Genomic DNA, 21897 nt, shown 5'->3' with positions numbered 1-21897 from the left:
AATGCCTCCATCCCAGCCAATGGTCTTAGACTGTTGGGAGATGAGACAAGAGCAAAACTGCATTCTGTGGCCAACTGAAGTAAGGAGTAACCTCAATATGGAGATAAAACAGTATTTAGAATATTTTTTTTCTATCCAGGGACTTCAGCCTGTCTTACTGTGCTTGCAAAGGGCATCTAAGATCTTCTTTCTCCTTCCTTCTACACAAACCTTCCCATGGCAAGTCCCAAAACACATGATACTTTATATTCCGCTGAACCCTTCAGCTGTAAAAGATGACTTCCATAGAATTTCTCTAATGCTTCTCTGGAGTGCCTTTATAGCTATTGCTATTTCTCAACAGGCTGCTTTAGCTTTCTTTTAAAAATCCTGTCAAATGCTAATGACACAAATTCTCTGTTCCCCTCCTGCGGCTCCCAAAAAGCCTTTTGGAGTTCTGCTTTGAGAGATCACATGTGTAGGCTTTGGAGTGGAAAAGGGTTGGCAGTAGGCAATCAACTTCTTCTCTAGACCCAGAAAATTACCCTCTGATAGGACTATGATTTATTGACTTGTCTTTTGCTAACAGGTCTTACGGCACAAAGTTATAGCCAGCTCTTCCCACACAGCTATTCCCACCCATTGCACTTATTAACCAGAAAGCCTTCTAAATATTATCTAGTAGCAAGAATTAAGCAGTTGTATTTTGCAGATCATGTTCCTTAGCTTGCTCTTTCATTTCCTCTTATTCAACATTATCACATTATGTTCCCTCTTCTTATGTGCTTTTCCCCTTCACAAAGCTCTTTAAACAGCTGCAAAGGGGGAGGGACCACTATGCTCACGAAAACTCCACTTTGCAGAATGCTTCTGCCAGGTCCTACTGTCTGTCTCTTTCCAGGCATTTAATACCTCCAAGATTCAGGTTTGCTTTTACATCTCTTCCTTGTGCATCCCTGACAACAGAGCCTATTGCCAGCTGTCTTAATTGAAGAACAGTTATCCACCTCTTCTTGTTATTGCAATGAGGAATATGTACGCCCTCTTTCTCTTTGTAGTGGGCTCCTTTTATTTTAACGGTAAGTGATCTTTTCTTTGAGATACAGTTTGCAGAACAGCGATAGCTTTCGGGGGGGTAGGAGGCAGTACTGTGATATAAGGTCTCAGACAATTTTTAACTATCACTTCAGTAGGTTACAGACTTTAAGAGGACGCATGAAATTGATTATTTTAGTGTTGTTTCTGGCTTGTTCGGTATCAGCAAATCCACTACAATGGATATGGACAGACAGTAAGTTGGACATAAAATGACAGAACAGTAAGAGATGACAATGATAATCACTAAATAGTATCCCTTCAGATGGTCCCAGGATCATCTGTGATGGGAAAAGCAGGTATTGTGCTGAGAGTGAAAAAATAAAAAATGAACCATGACATGAACCATAAATAAGACAGATCTCATCTCTCTACAATTATTGGCTCAAGTTCATATATTTTGCAAAGCTCATACTTCCTAATTTTTTGATTAGTATGTATATAGTTTAAATTCAGTTGAAATACGTAAATATTTGCTAAAAAAAAAAAAGGAAATATATCAAGAACATTTTCTTTAGTCCTCTAGGATTTCTTGCATATGTTTTAGCCAACACGCACAGCCCGACAGCAGCATGAAATAGTCCATTTACCATGGGAGCTTTTTCCCACAGACTCCACTGAAGTGTTCAGAGTGAAACTGGCTCAAACTCAACGGAGACAAAAATCACACCTTTCCCATAATTACTTATTCATCCCACAGTTGTTTTGTTTCTTCAATCACTGAAAGGCAACTTTGGAGAACATATGCTTTGTAACAAATGAAGAGTGAGGGCCTACTTTAGATTCTTAGATTACACACTTTTAAACTCACTAGTATTTCTTTGTTATTTGCATTAATTGCAGCATAGAAATTAAAATAGTCTTTCAAATACAGTAAATTCACTACTCCATTGGAACAATAAGTGTTCCAAATTAGCATGTGTTGTTCTAAGAGGTTATATAAATACTTAAGGTTTTTACTCAAGAGTATGCAAAGAAGTAACAACATCATCAAGTAATTTCAGAGAAGATAATAAAATTGTCTTATTGCTGCTTCTCGCTTGCTCTTTACTACTTACAGATGGGAATTTGGTATTTCAACATTGTCCATATAAGTTATCTGTGAGAGATGAAAGAACAAAAATGACAACATATGCTAGAATATATTATTTCTAAACAAACGCTATTTCAACTTTTATTACAATAACTGAAGTCAGGGAAATGGAGGAAACATGCCTTATGTTAAATTTTGCAATTTAGACAGTGATAACAGTGCACTTACCTGTATTTGTCACATTGCTCTTTATTCTGTTCTGTGGAAATCACTCCACCATATTTGTCTTTACACTGAAAATAAACAATGTAACACAGGATGACTAGCTATTTCATTTTATATGTTTAAATTAGACCATGTAAAAGGGAAAGTTTGCACAGGGGAGTGAATGAAGTCTGTGGTTTTGTTTCTTCTGTTGTGAAATTGGAAGCATTCTGATGCAATTTTTTTTTTAACAGTCATACTCGTGCAGAGAAACCAAACTTACTGGAGAATGTGTACTGCAAGTTACATGGCAATTTGCTCTCCTTGTCATGGAGCAGATGTGTAGTGTGTTCAGTGAAGCTAAAACAATTTTCCTAGCTCAGGATTCACCCCGATGTGTTTTCTCTATCATGGCTTTCAGTACACAAACCCACTCCATCCCCAAAATTAGGAGTGCTTCATCACTCTTGTTAAAATCATTTGTCTAAAAGCATCAGTCTACCATCTGCAACATTTCTGGTGATTACTGCTATTTGGAAAAAACCAGTTTGCAAGGGAAATTGTGCACTTTCAATTTCTTCCAACTCTGAGAGGAAAAAAGAGGAGTTTCAAATGCCTGGCTACTGATATCCTGAAATGCATATAAAGATGAACTTGAATGCCTGGTAATTTTGTTCTCATTAGGTTTCATCTGGTTAATATGTAAATTGGTAATGGAAAATAGATCATAAAAATTATACTAGAATCACTCCTTTTTTTACACGGTATTTACAGAGAGACTGGCTTAACAACCTTTAAGGCAGTGCACTGCTGACATCTAGTGGTATTTGATACAGGCATCTGCGTGAGTTGAGAGAGTAGCCCCTGCAATCTTTATTTCTGATTATTAAGTTATTTAAAGGTTGGGATGGGATGGCATTTTTATGAGGATTATTCATTACAGGAACCCCTTCCCTAAGAACAGATAATAAGTTCTTAAAGGGATTAATTATTTAACAAATCACTTTCTATAATTAAGTCATAGCCTGCCATTCATCTGCATAAATTTTATTGACAGTCAGTACTTTGAAATCCGAGCTGTTCTCATCAGATATGCAGATCCCGCAATATGTTTTGATTTGCAGACCAGACAACCGTGATTACTAAAACCAGGTTTCAGAGAATAGGATTACTACAAATTCAGAATTAGCTTTCTGCAAATGTTCTGCAGTTTCTACTTCTTACTTCCTGTTTAGCAAATACTCCACATGCTAGAATATTTATAGAAGAAGATGGCAACACAGTGAAAACTTACTTAACAATTCAAACAAGACTTCACTGTGTTTGCTGGCAGCATTTAGTGGCCGCTGTATGAAACAAACCAAATCACAATTTATTTATTTATATTTGAATTATAGCCATCTGCTTATGTCACTTACATATGCACAGCGGGAATATTTGTTTAAAAAAACCCCCACAAACTCAAAACAACACAATAAAATACATTTAACCAAGACTCTCTTTCTAGCTACCACAAGGCTTCTCACCTATCCTAATAAACACAGATCAATTGATTCCTAGAGTCCAGCCCCATTTTCTTTACAGTGTCAAATTTAGCTCTATCTTGATTGCAATATACAAGAAAAAACAGCATCTGGAGCTCAGCAAGGACCAGCATAGCTCTAGCTTGTTAAGCCTTTGATTAGGCAGGCTTACATTGAGAATAAATATAATATTAAAATATCACATTATACTAGGATTTTATAATGACTTGCAGGGAGGTACAAAGCAAGAGTGAGTCAAAAAAACAAACTGACCCCACAAGTAGATGTATTCATCCAAATTTGTTTTTGCAAATGGCTTGGGAAATATTTGAGAAGCCTATTCTGAAGATCAATGTTATGGTTAAGCATAAGTGACAAAATTTGTGCTAACAATGCCATAGCATATGACGGTCTTAAAAGAATTAAAACAAGCCTGATATTTATCTCAACCTTTCCCCAGAGCTTGAGTAAAAGCTGTTCTTAGATGAGAAAAATCTGTTCAGTTAGGTTTCCTTTTACATCTCTCCACTTTTTTACTGCATCAGAAACAAGAAGTTCTTATAGTATTTTTTTAATCTGAGTAGAATTCAGAAGTACCAAGTTTCAAGAGAGACTTGTTCCTCCTAGCAACTTACAGCCCAGTTACATGGGATCTAGGCACCTTCTAGAAATGTACACAAACTTTGGCTGCCTTTGTGATCCTGGCCTTTTGATGTCTGCCTTTCTCTGGATCTCATGGATATGCTACAACATAAAAACACAGAACAAATTAATATACCACAAATTTAAAATACTTGCATGGCCAGTGGTTTTTTACTGTGTGGAACTGCTCTGGGGAAAAATGAAGCAAATATGCTGTAGAGACACTATCCTCATTCCTGCAATATCTACGGTTGAGTTAGATGCCCTTTCCTGTGGAAGAATCATTCTATCACTTGCATTAGAATCTGTTTTCATTAACACCTGTGTCCATCACCGTCAGCTGTATAACCCAAAACAGAATTACTCAACATACAACAGAATCTCTCTGGGTCAATTCTGTTGGCAGGACGTTACCAGGACCTCAGTTATCAGTATTATTATGTGGTCAATAGTGGTTTGAAAAGTCCACTAGAACAGCTTTAAAAGGCACATGCAAGGACATGGGAACAGATGCAGTTACCTCTGGGGCTCTGCCATAAACTGTTCTACTCCACGGAGAATATTCATACTTCTTTGATAGTATCCTGCAGATACTATATTTTGCAGTCACTGAACTCCAGCTTTGGCCATCTCAGATTTACGGTATTTGTTCTAGTCCATAAATTGGGGTTTGTGTCCACATAAAATAAGGCTTACATATTGCCTCAGGTTTTCAAATAAAATCGTTCTGAAACAGAAACATCACTAGCTACCAAGGAGCTCCCAATTATTAAAAAACCCTTACGATCCCTGGAGTTCATCCTTTCCCTACACAGATCAGAGTCTTTCAATTTGTACATGTGCTTGTAACTCTACTACAACATTAAAGCTGTCTCCTACTACACTAAAGAGAGAAGTCACAGCCAGACTCCCTGCTTTTGGATCATCAAAACGTTCTTCCTCTGTTATTAAGAGCATGGTTTACTCCCAGTTTCTATTTCTAAACGTACTCCTGAAAGTATCTATCAATTTGAGCTTCACATTTTACTGTGGGGGAAAAAAAAAAGGGTTCCAATTTATCTGCTTTGATCTATGCTCTGTGAAAGACAATCAAAGTCAGCAGAACAGATATTGGTGCAAGCACCATATCTTTCTGTTCACACAAGCCTATAGTCTTTAGAAAATCAAAAGTCCTCATTATTTCATGAAGATGATCTGATGCACAGAAATTCTGTGATCTCTACATCATGTCACTTGGTCTCCCTTCTATAATCCTGTTACGTGACGTTTTACAGGAAGCACCGCAGCAGACGCTGAAGAAAAGCTAATGAACCACCTACTGAGTCCTGACAGGTACAATAAGTTAATTCGACCAGCTGTCAACTCATCCCAGTTGGTATCCATAGAACTGCAGGTTTCCCTGGCACAGCTCATCAGCGTGGTAAGTTCCAATTAGGCTATGCCGTTTAATTCATTACTACCTGCACAGCACTTTAAGTAAAACCCACATTGGTATTATCATGTCCCTGTTATTTTTTGGTTTAGATAATAATATTTAGTAGGCAGGGCCTATACATGTGATTCACTGGCTTTATACTTCAGAATGCAGCTACAACAGGGAGATCAATCTATGTCTAAGTAATAAAAGACAGTGGCCAGATCTTCATCCAATAAAATTCCATTGATCAAAATATCACAATCATTCCACTGCTTTCGGTACAGCAAGTTACACCAGCTCAGGATCTATCCTGGACCATGTACACAATGCTAAACCATGTTCTGGTGCTTGCATCAAAGAAATGTGGTTGAATGGCCTGAAAACAAGCTACAAAGCCAGCTCAAAATCTCATGGCATATCAGGCATATCAGCAAAGAACAGTGAACTGTTGTGAAGAAAAAGACACGTTAGTTCTGGCTAGAATAGCTTAACATGGTTAAAACAATCCTCGTGTAAGCAACTCTTCATATTCAATAAAAATTACTTCAATGGGTCTAAAAGACATTTTCACTCACAAGGTTAACATGTGTTTAACAGTTCTTCCAAGGTACGAATACACACCTCAATGACAAGAGAGGTTTAGCGTTAACTGCAGCAGGAACAAGATCCAGCACATAAGTGGGAATAATTTCTTGAACCAGGGTTTTCAACTCTGCTGCTCTCTCCTTGTATGAAAAAGAGGATGCAGATGACTGCCTCCCTGCCAGAATTTGTGTATGGGCCAGTGACTGGACTGCTGCAAACTTTAAGAGACCTATATAATTTACATTCTGAAATTCAAGAAGAAAGCAGAGAGATACTGATGGAACATAAGGGAAACTGTGCAAACAGATGAGTTTTCATACGCACTTGCAGGCTGATTTATACAGGATATATTGTCACATATACCAGATGACTCTGGGACAAGTGCTCCCTCTCTCCTGGAAAATTCCACCTGGACACAGACATGCCTCCTCACACAGTGCACTGCCACTGCTAGCACACTGTCCTCCCAGATTGCAGATGCTGGGCATAAAAACCGAGGTGTCTTGCCCCCACAGACCCCAGCGACCAACAACCTGAAGAGAGTAGATGAATGGGCAAGGATTTAGAATGGCACAGCTCATCAGTCTCTATCCCTCTGTATCCTCACTCTTCAAGCAGAAAGCAAAATTAGGCATCTTATAGGCTCTATCAATCTCAGGCATCTTTAGGATCGGAGAATTAACTTGTTTTCCTGCAGAAATCCTCCTGACTCTTTGATCTCCTACCTTGTCACTTCAGTAGAGCCCCAGCCATACAGATCTGCTGCAGAGAGATTGCTCTTCTGCACTCGGGAGAGACACCAGTTCCGTGAAGCAGAGCCTGCCGAGAGCTTACATGGCATACCTTAAATAAACCTCACACAAGTTAGTCTAGGCCTTCCTGGTTTTCAAATGTGTCTTCTGTTTCAAATCAAATCCACAGGGTGGGTGGTGGTTGTGGTGGTGGAAATCAGCTCGGCAGGATGGTGGTAATTGTTCCCAAACACCCACACCCACTTCAGTCACAACTGTCCTTGTTAAAAGCCACTCAGAGCTCTACACTTATCATCATTAGTATGTGCACAAGACTGGCCATCTTACCAGCAGAGAAACACCTGTCTTGAAATACACTAGACGAAATCATGCTGCACTGTTGGAAATATCCTCAAAAGCCCACCAAACAAACCTTATTACTGCAATAAAGTGAAACATTTTAGAGTACAACTTTTCTCTTTCTTTTTCCCTGCAGAATGAACGGGAGCAGATCATGACTACAAATGTCTGGCTGAACCAGGTAACCAAACCCACAGAAGCATGCTCTTGCAAACCACAAATGCAACTACTTACACTCCATCACAGTGACTGTTTTGTTAGTGCTGGTCTGGATACTCCCATCACTACTGTACAATTCTTGTCTTAGGAGTGGATTGATTATCGTTTGGCTTGGAAGCCCTCTGACTATGAAGGAATAAATAAGCTGAGAATACCTGCAAAACACATCTGGTTGCCAGACATTGTGCTTTACAATAAGTAAGTAAAATATCTGCAGTTTATGCAGACAGTGAACAAAATTTTAACCATGTATCAAGAAACAAGCATCAGAACCAATGAAGTAGGTCTGATAAAATTCTAAAACTGAATTTTGTAACTTTTAGCCATTACCAAGTATGTCTGACTGGGGTACTGGTCTCAGAGATAATTTTAGTAAAATCAGGGCTCTGGTTAAAGAAATTCCAGCAGACCTGGAGCATGTCTGCAGTGCGAGCTGTTACAACACCAGAAGATCTATGACAAGGCTCGCTATCAAGACACAGATCTATAATCAAACTAGACTATATGAAAAGCATGAATTGTAAGTACAAGAGCAGTTGTACACTGGTCACGTTTGCAAGAAGACAAGACATCTGGAATTCTATCAGACATCTTAGGTTCTGAGCTACATTTTTGTCTCCTACTTCTTCTTCCCTCCCCCCACCCCCCTTTCCACCACAGACTCCAGGACATAAATCTGTTATAAAGTTCACACGTACCAGAACTCCAAGAGTTAATATTAATTTATAAAACCAAATTATGTTCTATTTTCATAAAGCATTAAAAAATCAATTATAAGAATACATAGAATACATAATAAATCTGTCAACATTTGACCCTGTTGCTTTACAGTACTGAGAAAACTAAAAGCTTGGTGCTAGACTATACTTCAGTTCTTTCAAACAATTTTGCTTTGTTTTGCTTTTAAGTCTCTAGCAAAGCCTTAAAGTGGATGATATCAAGTCTTTGGGGACAAAAATAATGATCAAAACTTATGATATACTTTCATGATACTTTGAAAACCAATGAATTCATGAACACATGACGGTTTATGAACATACACAGATGGGAAACCTAGGAAGTTTATATATAACTGAGTTAAGCCCCTGGAATCCTAATACTGAAAATCAGATTTGAGAAATACTTGAAAGTATTGTATTAGTCACAAAATAATTTAGCCAGTGGATTAGGATGTACTTTGCCTGGTCAAATCTTGTTCTGGTAAATTGTGTCCCCACCCTCCACTTCTTTCTTCCTTACTCCCCAAATGATACTGTTCAATGGACTGTAAGAATGGAAAGAAACAGTTTTAGAAGGCTTCTTAAATGTACAGGAACAAGTTTTTAGCTTCACCATATTAGATTTTTACATTTGCACAAAGCTGCAAATTAAAATTTTAGAGAAAGAATAACCCCCTGTCACTTTCTGCTGCTGAAGCAGTGTTTCATAGGCATCAGTCAGTTCAAGAAGGTGCTAAGGAAAACACAAAGAGCATCCGCACACCCCACCGCTCTGTCCATATGTAGCCTGTGCACAAGACTGCAGAGAGCACTGAGACAGCACGAGCAGCCCAGCCTCTGTACAGCATAAGGATAAATCTAACTTGGGGAGATACAGACATATAAGATACAAGTTCCTTACTAAAACATAGCAATTTTATTGGCAATGAACTAATGACCCATGTATGCTGTAACCACTCACTTCTGCATCTGGTTGTTTCACTGCCTATGTGAATTCGCTAGCAGGGTCTCAGCTCAGTGCCAGGCACCAGCATTTGCAACGAGAGGCCTTTCCAGAGCCAAATGTTACTGACCTGGAGAACAGCTGCACATGTTCCAAACCTTGGATACTTGTAGCACTTCCCTGCTTAGAAAAAAACCAAAACAATGAACCTTAGCACCGAAATAGCTCTATTTTCCATTAGGATTTGTCAAACAACAAGTGATTCATTAGACTTTTTATTAACTCTTAAGGACCACATTTCCACTCAAATATAAGGGTGCTACTTAACTATAGTCAGTTGAACTTCATTCGTTTCACTTGCAGTGAGTTTGATCTTACATTTTTGCACATAACATACTGTGTTTAGGTTATGTGCATTTCTTTACCTATATATTTGTTTATCAAAAGGAGTCATGTGGGATGTATCTAGTCCAGTCTCTTCTTTGCAGTCTAACAAAGTGGGTAACCCAGTTTTTAATAAAAGCACTTGCTCGACATAGGCACAAACCTCTGAATTTCCTCATGTGTCAAGAAAGAGAGCCACTAATAGTTGTTCCTTGCTACTGTTACACTTTCTTTTGGTAGCTCAATTGCTGAGTTTGAAAGCCATTGCACGGCACGCTTGACAAGATGCAGTGAATACACTCAGAAACACTAAATTTCAGTAATATTTATCAGCAATTGACCACTTCACATTTCTACTTCAGGATACTTCATAGATTAAACAGCCTTGAGTTGTTTGCCCAGAAACACTGGACAGAAGAAGATATTGACTACTGACTGATGATGATCTTCCCCCTGAATTAAAGGGCCCATCATAATGTAGGAGACTCTCCTGGTGGAAGTTCAGCAGTTGGGGGAGATACAAAGCCAAGATTACTGTGGGCACAAAGAACACTGTGGCTTGTCTATTCTGATTTTATAATAAGTAAACATTAGCTAGAGTGACACAATAAATTATAAACCATATAATCACATTTCCTCTGCCTACACTCTCCCTGCATTTCTAACTAACACTGCTCATCCTTATTTCCTCATCCAAGTCATTTAGGAGTGTTGCTGTGTGCTCTTAGTAGTGGCTGTGTTCCAGATCAAAGGTACCTCCATTTTCATGTTGGATAACCTAATTTTTACTCAGCCTTCAAAGATGTAATAAGCCTTAATTACTTTGACAAACATTTACAAAATACTTTGAGTTATTTGGATGAAATAAATATGCATATTTATTATTTAATAATAATTTAATTAAATACTTTTTGCAAGTATTGGACCAAATATCAATTCCCTGATTGGGAGAAATGTATACATTAATCTCCCTGTCCAGTCATAGCTCCTTACAACATAGATTTCAAAATCAAAATATTACTAAACTTTGATTCCAGAAATAACTGAGGCCCACAAGACCAAGAATGTCAGAGTTCCTCTGTTTTGAACTACATTCTTCCTCTTAATGTTTTATTATCTTCTCTCCTTTTTCTTTCCTCTCGTTTCATTAGTGCGGATGGCACATACGAAGTTTCACTATACACAAATGCAATTGTAAAGAATAACGGAAGCATTCGCTGGTTGCCACCAGCCATTTACAAGAGTGCCTGCAAGATTGAAGTGAAACATTTCCCATTTGATCAGCAAAACTGCACGTTAAAGTTCCGGTCTTGGACATATGATCATACAGAAATTGATATGGTGCTTAAAACCTCCATGGCAAGCATGGACGACTTTACACCAAGTGGAGAGTGGGACATTGTAGCACTCCCAGGAAGAAGGACTGTAAATCCTTTGGACCCCAACTACGTTGATGTGACATATGACTTCATTATTAAAAGGAAACCACTTTTTTATACCATCAATCTTATCATTCCCTGTGTGCTAATTACATCCTTAGCCATCCTGGTGTTCTACTTGCCTTCAGACTGTGGGGAAAAAATGACCTTATGCATATCTGTGTTGCTTGCCTTGACTGTGTTCTTGCTGCTGATTTCCAAAATTGTCCCTCCAACATCTCTAGATGTTCCACTGATTGGAAAGTATCTCATGTTTACAATGGTACTAGTGACCTTCTCAATAGTTACTAGTGTCTGTGTACTGAATGTCCACCATAGATCTCCAAGTACTCACACTATGCCCCCTTGGGTAAAGGTGGTTTTCCTTGAAAGACTCCCAGCCTATCTGTTCATGAAGCGCCCAGAAAATAATTCTCCACGGCAAAAGCTGTGCAATTGCAAAAAGACAAAAGCAGAGAATCCTTGTATGGAGCCAGCCAACTTCTACAAGAACTCTACCTATTTTTTGAATACAGCCTCTGCCAACAAACATGATATGAAAATCACTGAAACTCTTGACAATGTCAGCAGTCATCGAGATTTTAGGTTAAGAACAGGCACAAAATTTTCTCCTGAAGTTCAAGAAGCAATTGATGGAGTCAGTTTTATAGCAGAGCACATGAAAAGTGATGACAACGACCAGAGTGTAAGTAAAAATGAGAAATCATCCCGGTCTTTCCAAACTTCATCTCCTGTCCTCCTCTGTAACATGCTGTTCTTCAGAAAGCACATTTGAACTCCCTAGCTATTCTAAAGTTTTTAGAGAGATTCGCGCTATAGCTTATAGGAAGAAATAATTTTTGCTGTTAAAAAAACTTAATGAATAGCAATTTGGTAAACACCGATACTCTCTTGGAAAGTAACATGGCTATTTGTACAAAGACAGAATGTTGATTGCCCAGTAAGTCATGAAACACCCTTGAAAAAGCTGTGTTGTCATATTCAAGTAGCGTTTGGCAGGGGAAAAAAATAATATTCAGTTCCAGGTCAGAAAAAGAATATTTTTCCCCATTGTATTCTGTGAGACTGTGACTCAACCCATGGCCAGGCCATGTTAACTAGAAACAATCCACTCGCAGCTCAAGCATCTATTTACCTAACTGGGCATAGAAGGAGGATTCAGTAAAATTGGTAAAATGCCTTTGCAAACACCCTCTCCAGGCTAAGATATCTGTCCATATATGGCAAACACAATGGGTAGGATCGGAATCCTAAGGCCAGCAGAGCTGACAATTCTTTCACTTGAGTTAAATCAGGCTTGTTATTGGCTATGAGAAGTACTTTATCCAGGATGTGTTTAAGCAGTGCTGCTGCTGCCCTATTCACTCGCCCTACTCATGTGCTACTAGCTAGCACACTAAAACTGATATAAACACACTGTGAATAATGCTTGGAAAAACTCAGATAGTTCAGAGTTTTGTTTAGATAAGCACCCATGGTTAGGAAAAATCATCCTCATACCTATCAGCGTTCTCTCTCTGACCCAGATCCCAGTCAGACTCTGGCTTCTCTACTCCTGTTGTGCTCTCCCTCCCTCAGCCAAGCAGATTAAATAAAGTCTGATTTCTGATCTTGCAGAAGTCCCTTGAGGAGCATGCACCGAGTAGTTCATGTTTTCTATTAACTGAAATTACTGTCAATATAAATAAAGAAGATCAGCTATTAACATTAGACATGAGCTTGTAAACACTGAAACCGACTGAATAGAAGCAGACTTCATAGAGCAGAAAAAAAGATTTCTAATAGCTCAGAAATTCTTGCAAGAATATGTTGCACACTAAAGGATCTACGAAGCTTCCACTTGATATTAAGAACAATTTTCAAGGGTATTTTACACACTAAAAATTAATTGAATGCTTTTCACACAAGGTCCTCTGATATTACGTATCACTTTTCTAGATCCAGAATTTTAATCTCTGCTTTCTTCTTTAATTACCACAGTCTGATAACAACTGCTCATGTACATTTACTATAGTCTGATTTCAGAAGCACACAATTCCCCTTAGAGGCAGTGGAAATTAAAAATGTGCACTGAAGGAAAAATATGTAATGTTCCAGTATAAGACATGAGATCAATGACTTTATCATGCTTGTCAATTAAGTGAGGATGTCCCTTGTGTAACTAGAATCTATGAGAGAGGAAAAAAAAATAATTCCTGAGATGCAAATGAAGATTGATATATTCCTCCTTTACAATAGTAGTCTGATAGTCACTTCAGTTTGAGAACAGAATCTAAAGCCATGACTTTCACAGACAACATATACAAGGAAAAAGGGATTTTAATAAAAGCAACCGTATTAATATGCATTAAAACCCTTGATTAAGATGACTGCTGATAAGAACTCTGAAGCTAATCTTGTTTAACAGCAGTAAACACCATCTATTTTTGTACACTGAGATTAATAGCATCTGCAAACTAAAATGAAAGAAAAAAAATCCTTAATTGGATTATACTGTGGGTCCTTCTGGACTGGCTTCCAGCAAGCAGCCACGCTCAGTACCTGATGCATCTAAGACAGCTAAGAAATATTTACAATATTTTTCTCCACTGCCCAGAATGGTTGCAGGAGAAAAATCCCTTCCCAAACCTAAAGTCAGTTTATTCCCTGAACCTTGATATTTGTTTCCTTTTATTTTTGTAAACAAAAGCTTGGCATTAGCAAGAGGAAGAGCAAAAGAATATGACTAATTGCTAATATCTTTAATTGGCTTTTTCTTCCAGGTCATTGAAGATTGGAAGTATGTTGCCATGGTAGTGGACAGGCTGTTTCTCTGGATATTCGTCCTTGTTTGTGTCCTGGGAACTGTTGGATTATTTCTGCAGCCACTTTTTCAAAACCACACTGCTGCCATGAACCCTTAATTGTAATTTAAAATTGTCAGTATTTACATAGATATTTGGTCTCATTCTGCTCTCAGTTCCCCTCTGTTAAATCCACAGAGATGCCAACTGAGTTGCTCTTACGTCAGATTTAGAGTAGGGAAATGGAAAGTAGAACTTGACTTATTGTGATAGGGGAAAAAAACCCATAACAAACAGAAAAATATTATTTTTTGCAATGAGTTCAGCACTTCTGGTGATATCTTGACCCTTTTTTCAATTATTTGAAGACTGAACATTACAGAGAAAGGTTTTTACTGTACAATATGCCATCCTGGCTCAAAAAGATTATTATTTAAAAAGTATTTTGCATACTTTGCCTCAGGAAGGACACTTTCTTTCCTTAGAATACTGCAATTACCTTATTACAAAGAAGGTATTGCTACGAAATTTATTTCCTTCAAATGCATTGAAACTATTTGTGTCTGATTTACAAAGCACTTTACAGGTAGAATCACTGTTTAGCTGTTTCAGTATGATATTTAAAACTGAACTGAGAAACAGAGACATACTTCTGAGGTAACCACTAATAGGTTTCTCACCTTTCCATCTCTGATAGCTGATTGATTAACAGAGGCCAATTTAATATATGATAAACAAACATGTATATACTCTGTTCGATGATGAAATATAAATAAAATGTAAAATTTTCATTTATATAGATTTAGTCCTGAAATGTTCCTGCAACTTTAACAGCTCATGTAACTGGGGTTCATACAAACTTTACTGAATCTAAGGCTAAGAGCACATGAAAGCATCTAGAGAAGACAACTGTGAAAGGCAGCTAGAATGAGGAGAAAACACCTGAGAACAAACAGATCTGCATGTTTTCCTGGGGAGATTTTAATGCAGATTTAAGTATAATCCTCCACAAATTAGCTAGGAAAGCACGTAACACATATGCAGTCTTAAAGTCTTCGACAAAGGACAGATCAAGGCCATAGACTCCTGTCACAGGACAATCCCACCACACTTTGTTCCAGGTAGCTTGTAATCTGCAAAAAGAAAAGTGGAGTCCTGGCATTTTTCAAGCTAAACCAATCTCAGCTTTTCCTTGGGGTGTTGTCAGAACATAACAATTTTATCACCATTGATAAGTACAACTAATGACTGGTGAACAAACTGTTAGAATCCACTACTACTCGTGAAGGTGATTTGAGGCTTACCTGTCCCAGGGGAGGATTAGCTGACACCTAAACCTGTATTCTTCAACAAGCCACAGATGGAGACAGCTCCGACTCCATTTGCCCTCATCAAAACTGAGCTACAGCTCTACCTAGATCACCATTCCCAGACCCCTACAGATAACTACATAGATTTAGAAATGCCAAAACAGCTACACCAACACCTTTCCAATTGCTCAGAGCAACTCTGGGACCATTGCTGATTCCTATGTTCACTCCCTCCCTGCCCAGGTGCTGAAATCCCCAGCACTGCTGCCACAAACACCCCCACTCCACTCCCCCACCTCTGAGCACTGAAGGGCTCTCCCCAGGGGCCTGAGCACTGCAGCATCGACTGGTGCGTGGCAGCTTAGGAAAGATACAACGAAAAAGTATCAGAAGTGAGGTGGGTGAGGAGATGCGAGCAGCAGCATCTCCCTTAACCTCCTATGCTAGAAGAAGGAATGGTTGTAACTGTCATCCTCCCTTCCATTCCCCTTCCTCTATGCACTGCAACTGTGTCCGTTGCCAAAGACAGGGCAAGAAGGTGAAGGATGACTGCAGGACAGTCCTATTAATGCAGGCGTGCCTTGTGACCACAGAAGCTGCCACATCTTCCTCTGAGAGAGGGTGGCAATGCTGTGGTCGTCTCCCAAACCTTAACCGTTCTGGACATTTCCCCTGGTGACTGATGGGAGGTGTAAAGTTTAAAAGGGTCAAACCTTCCTGGTCTCAAATGCTGTCTTCTCCTTCTCAAACCTAGACAGCAGAGCTATTTCTCTGCAGGCAACTGAAACAACAGCTGTGAGATGAGATGGGGCACAGGCAGCCCCCCGGGACCAGAGGGGTGCCTTCACCCATGCAGGGAGATGTTCCTCTATGTTAGGTTATTTGTTGGGAGCTGACATGGCACAGAACATCACAAGCACATGTGCATACGCTGCCCCAGCTGTGAAGCAGCTTTTTCTGCTTACAGAGAAGCCAGAGGGAAGCCAGAGCAGCTGCCAGCACCACACAGACAGTGTAAAGGTGAAGCCCCTTTAAGTCCCACAATAACCCTGAACAGTGAAGAGGCAGCACAGACCTTAGCACAGACTGAAACTCTCTTGTGAGCTACTACACACTCTTGCAGGGCAGAAGAGAGAAGGACTCACCCAGCCAAGCGGCAAGACAGCCGTGGACCCTGCAATCCACCCAACTAACAGAAACTCTCTTGTGAGCTACTACACACTCTACAGGGCAGAAGAGAGAAGGACTCACACAGCCAAGCAGCAAGTCAGCCGCGGACCCTGCAATCCACCCAACTAACGCTGGGCCTGTGCAGAGCAGAGACCCCCTTCTCTTTGCTCTTTTCACCCAGCACCAACAACACTTTTGGCTCTGTCCCCCTCTCACCCTCCTACCAATCATTACTCCTCCCCCAGTCCCTTCTTCTTCTTCCTCTTCTCCTCCCCCTCACTGCCTGAAAGTAACTGAAATGAAGCCTCCAGTACTCCCATCTCACAGTTGGCCTTATCTTTGTGAGCAGTAATGACTGATGATGCTTGGCTCCGTAACTGCAGCCTTCAGCTGAATTATCCCCAGCACAGACAAAAGTTTTAGAAAGGATTTGGCAGCTCAGCTAGCAGCTAACACAGAGCACAGGCAGATGGAGGCCTCAGACTTGACAAAGCCAGAAAATGCTTTCAAAAGGCACAGCACTGGCCCCAGGGAGATCCCTGCAGAACTAGAGCTCCTAATCCAGGAAATAGTGGGCTCTGGAACTTTCCATACACTGTGGCCACCTTATTCCCTTTATAATCACGAGTGAAGCAACATACTTTTCTCTAGTTATGTTCTTGAAAACCACCACTGTAATTTTTTTAAAGCTTCCAGAAATAATTCAATCCATACCAAGCTTCAGAATGAAAAATTTCATCCAAAGTCCTAAAATTTTGAAAAATCTGACCTCCTAAAACTGTGCTTTCAAAATGGGAATGCTATTTTTGCCTAACCCTCAGTAGCTCCACCTACGTAATACATAGAACTGTTCCCAGTTTAACTTGTCAAAGAATTGTAGAGTTTTCTGCTTTGATTTTTTGGCAAAATTTCAAAAATGAAAGATTTCTGGAGAAAAGGAAACATTAAAAACGTCATCTTGCAGGGTAATATGAATAGGATAAGGTCTCAGTTCATTACACAAAATCAACTTCAACATTTCCACTTTTCAGGGTTTTTACAGTAATGCTTTTCATTAAGAAAGAAGAAAAGTGGTCATTCAAAATGTATTTTTCACTAAAATTGATTTTCAATAGCAGTGTGCAACCAGCCTTTGCTTCCCTACTAATGAGGAAAAGCCTCCATTGGCTCCCTCTCCATTCCCTACCACTACAGAACTCTTGAACCCTGACCAATCCTGTCTTCGTCAGAACACATAGATGTGCCCATACTACCGCACACCCATACCATCTGCATCCAGGTGAGTTTGTTTGGGACCGTTTCTGCACCCCTGCAGCCACAGCACAACAGAAAGACCAGCAATGTTGGCTTTTTATAGAGGGAGCATCAATACCCCAGACAAAGGTGGGAAACTATTCTTTTCCTCATCACCTGAGTCGATTAAGATTTGATCTTAACAAAGCAAAACACCACTAAAAGTGGTGTGTTTATAAAAAAAAAAAAAAGTCTACGTAGTTTGTTACTGCAGATCTTCTTGGGTAGATCAGCTTCCTCATACCCATACAAATTCTTCTTCTATGTAGTTCTGCAATGCAGTCATGGTGATGTGTTCTTATCACTCTCTCTAGCCACAAAAATAATCCTGCCACAAAACTGAGCTGATTTCACCATGAGCTCCAGCATGTGATGTTAGAAACAAAATACCTGCGCATACAAACACCACTGAAAATTTCAGTAACTAGACAAATTAAGCTAAAATACCTGTATCTCTTGATGCAATGGCTCTTTGCTGCCTCTGCAGATCAGATGTTTCCAAATTATTCAGGTTTAAGCAATGACTTTTGGGGAATGTGGGTTATGATCTGATCTTTGAAGCTTTAGCTCATTTCTAGTTGGGACTAAAAAGAAACAAACAAAAATCTTGGTTATAATGCTGCTTATAACATGGAAACCAAGAAGGCAGAAAGGGGAAACATCTAGTCTCAATGCCCTGGAAAGGCAAAAAAAAAAAAGTATCCACAAAGGGTTAACCTAAAAGACCAAGCAGCCGGGTTCTCTGGAAAAAAGAAATAAAATCAAATGGACAGTAAAGCCTATTTCCTCCAAGCTAATAGAATTACAGAAATTATCGTAAGAGCATGTGTCTGGGGATGGAGTGAATGATGCTCTGAGAGACAGAGCAAACAGGATAAACAAGGTCTGTGCCAAGAGCAGCTGAGCTGAACCCAGTCTGGTGCTCTTTCTCCCAGTGCTACCTCTTAACACAGTGCCAAATAGGGTCATCATTTATCCTTCCCTAATGGCAGGGAGTGAAGCACCTATTGGGTGCAGCCTCCTGTCCCACAGAGCTTCCGTCTCATCATTTCCAAAAACACAGGTGGAATCCCACATTTTTCTCTCTCCCCCTCCTCTCTCCGCACTGACTGCCCCGATGTGTGCAACAACCACTGCAGGCATGAGCTTTGCATCACCTGGTCATTCAAGGGTGGGCAAAAAGTGACACAGAAGTTAACAAGGAAGCTCATGGGCATTTGGGGAATGAGCCACTTGGCAAATTATGATTTTACGACTGAACTTCAAACACAACTCCGCGTTCTCCCCCATCTCCTTCCCCCTGAACAGTAAGGTTTTGTGGGATCAAGCTGGGATCCTATGCTCTTATTCCCCTTCCCAAATTTCACCTTTCTAATCCATGAAAGCAGAAATGGTCCAAAGACAATTATTCTCAAGAGTTTGGTCAAATTTGATCTCCAACTCAAACCCCTGGCTCTTGCCAGATCCCAGCTGCTATGTATATCTTTCTGGGCTTAGATCCTGTCAACAGTTGTACATGCCTTTAATTACTCCTGGGAGTAGCGCATGCTTTTTATACAGTCAAGCACCTAGCAAGATGAGACAGGCAAGAAAAAAAACCTCTCAACATTAACAGCATAATTGGAAATTCAGGTCCCATGATCTCAGTTCACTGCTAAATCAGGCATCTCTAATGTCAATACCCATTTCAGCACAATTCAATTATAAGATTTTTATTAATTAAACTTCTTCTAGTAGATTGGCATGAGCTTCTGATAAAGAAGGATATGTAGAGCAACTAGCTGGAAAAATCTTTAGCATTGTCAGATTACCAGGTTCATTTATGCACCAGTTTAAGGACTCTTGCCTATTATCCTTGCCAGAAGACTGCTCTTTGCCTACAATAACATCTGTTTCGCCTGCAATTTGTTTGCTGTTTCCAATGCTCTGACAGCCTGAGTAGCTAGAAAGGGGGCAGCACAGCAAACCTAATGGGAGCTCACTGCGCAGTTCTGCGTTCAGGGTCCTGCCGTCTGCTGCTTCCAGGCATTTCACACATCAGAGGAGTGGAGGTCTCTGTACTTCCTATGCTCACACAATCCCGGCAGCTAAGCTCGTCTTCAACAGCCTCTGTCGACAGGCAGTAATTCATAACACCATGGAGAGCACACACACTCTCCTTCTAACTGCTGCTGTTTGCTTTCTCTGTCAAGGTGAGTGATCCTTAATTTGTTTATTCTTTGTTGGTGAAGGGAGGTTTGAAAAGGTGAACAGGAGATGGCTTTGGTGCAAATTATTTTTAAGAAGTGCTGAAGCTCACTCGAAACTAATGGATAAATGTACAGAATCCTAGTACAGCTCTTTTTTGTTACATAGTCTGTTGTTTCTTGTGTGTGGTTTTTTTTTTTAATTTCTCCTTGTAGAGTAGTTAAGTAGTCCTGATTCAAGAAGCCAAACAGGACACACAAAACCATTTTAACATTAAGAAGAGAAAGCACCTTACATGTAAAAGTGTGGGTTTACATATCGTAGAGAAGACCACAAGAGACAATGTTAAACAGCTTTACATGCTGCAATCAGCACACCTTCTCTCTGCAGATATGGAAAAGGATCAAAACATTTAAAAAAAAAATTAATGCACATCTCTAGATACAGTGGATGCTAGATTTAGATTGCTGGTGACATGTAAAAAGGCTGGCAATTTGGGATTGACTATAATAGAGAGTTGTTAAGACCTAGCTTTAAAATTATTTATCTAAAAGATTTGGGAGTATTTATTCCAGGAAATCTTGATCCAAGAGATACGAGATATCAATAAATAATTAGGGCAAGGCTAGCAGTTAAAAATTGTGAAAGAAATGTGTTCATTTTTTAGTTAGCAAGTTGGCTTGAATGATTTCACTAATCTGAAAATAAAATTGCCCTGCAAGTGAACAAGAGAAGGGGAGAGGGGAAAAAAAAGATGGGGGGGAGAAAAAAAGGTGGGGGGGAGAAAAAAAAGAGCTTTTAGCTGAATACAGTTTCACAAGAGGGGGATCTTCTTGTCTTAGGGAGAGGGAAGCTCTTAAAAAGAACACCTGCTTTGGGAAGCACTACAGAGCTGCACATACTCCTGCCTCCATCTCTTTCTCTACTGAAAAAGAACTGTCTGGCAAAAAATAAGCATGTCCTTGCAAATATCTTTAGATTCATATTTGTGTTTCAAAGGAACTGTGAAGTATGTTCAACAGACTTCAGTTCTGTGCCTTTGCCAAATTTGCATAGTGTCATGCATAAATGACAAAACAGGCCTTTTTTTGTTTTTCAATTGGAATGCTTGAGGATGTGTCATCCAGAAGAGAGTTTATGAGACAGTGCCCTGTAAGGATGGTTATTGCCTAGCTAGCTCCAAGAGTAAAAAGGTAGCATGAAACACAGGCTCTCACACCTCATCCCAAAACAGTTGAAATACCTTGTTGTTTAAGATTTTCAGTTTGCAACTTTTCTGTTCACCACAGGGCACCATGAACAACCGTTATCAGTGGCAAAATGGACAATAGGAATATATTATGAATAAAAATTACTTAGAATAATACATGGACAATTAGCTGACAAGTCTTTGAATATAATGGTTAATCAATTTTTAATATTTTCATATTTTAACAAGCAGGCTGTTACCACTGCTATAATCGTGCAATCATGAGTCAGGCTAGAAAGCAGAGTCCGCATTTCCTGGGAATCCTATTGCAAAACACTCCAACAACTTACAGCGGCCTGGTCTGTCAGGTTACTCTTTTCCCTTCCCGTGCTCCACACCCCTGCAGCTTTGGCAGGTCCAGGGGACTAGGCCTCTGAGGGGAAAGTGGTAACTCCAGTGCTTCAGTAACTCCCTGAAACTACTTTTTTAACCCATTTTCAGAGATGTATGTGAGAAAGACTCCATCATAGCATTGCCTTTCATTGCTTTCCTTCTCCCAGCCTAAGCGAATGCCAATCATGACACACCACTATCCACTAACACGAGGCTTGGCCTCTCCCCACGCAACATACGGATGCTAAGCAGTTAATACACAGCAAGCCAGGTACCAAAAGCAGCATTGCCCCGACTCC

General features: G+C 39.7%; 1 protein-coding gene across 1 annotated transcript; it reads left to right on the top strand.

Moving 5' to 3' along the window:
* Positions 1-852: 852 nt before the first annotated feature.
* On the top strand, positions 853-14176 carry CHRNB4 (cholinergic receptor, nicotinic, beta 4 (neuronal)). The gene is made up of 6 exons (XM_009701593.1): positions 853-1058; positions 5751-5896; positions 7706-7750; positions 7877-7986; positions 10986-11958; positions 14036-14176. The coding sequence occupies exons 1-6, from the start codon at positions 1004-1006 to the stop codon at positions 14174-14176; spliced, it is 1470 nt and encodes a 489-aa protein (XP_009699895.1). The 5' UTR covers positions 853-1003.
* Positions 14177-21897: the final 7721 nt, after the last annotated feature.

The sequence above is a fragment of the Cariama cristata genome, unplaced genomic scaffold, assembly GCF_000690535.1.
Source record: "Cariama cristata isolate BGI_N322 unplaced genomic scaffold, ASM69053v1 scaffold8726, whole genome shotgun sequence".
NCBI classification, from domain to species: domain Eukaryota; kingdom Metazoa; phylum Chordata; class Aves; order Cariamiformes; family Cariamidae; genus Cariama; species Cariama cristata.
The sequence above is the reverse complement of the archived record's forward strand: the minus strand, read 5'-3'. Positions and strand labels throughout refer to the sequence as shown.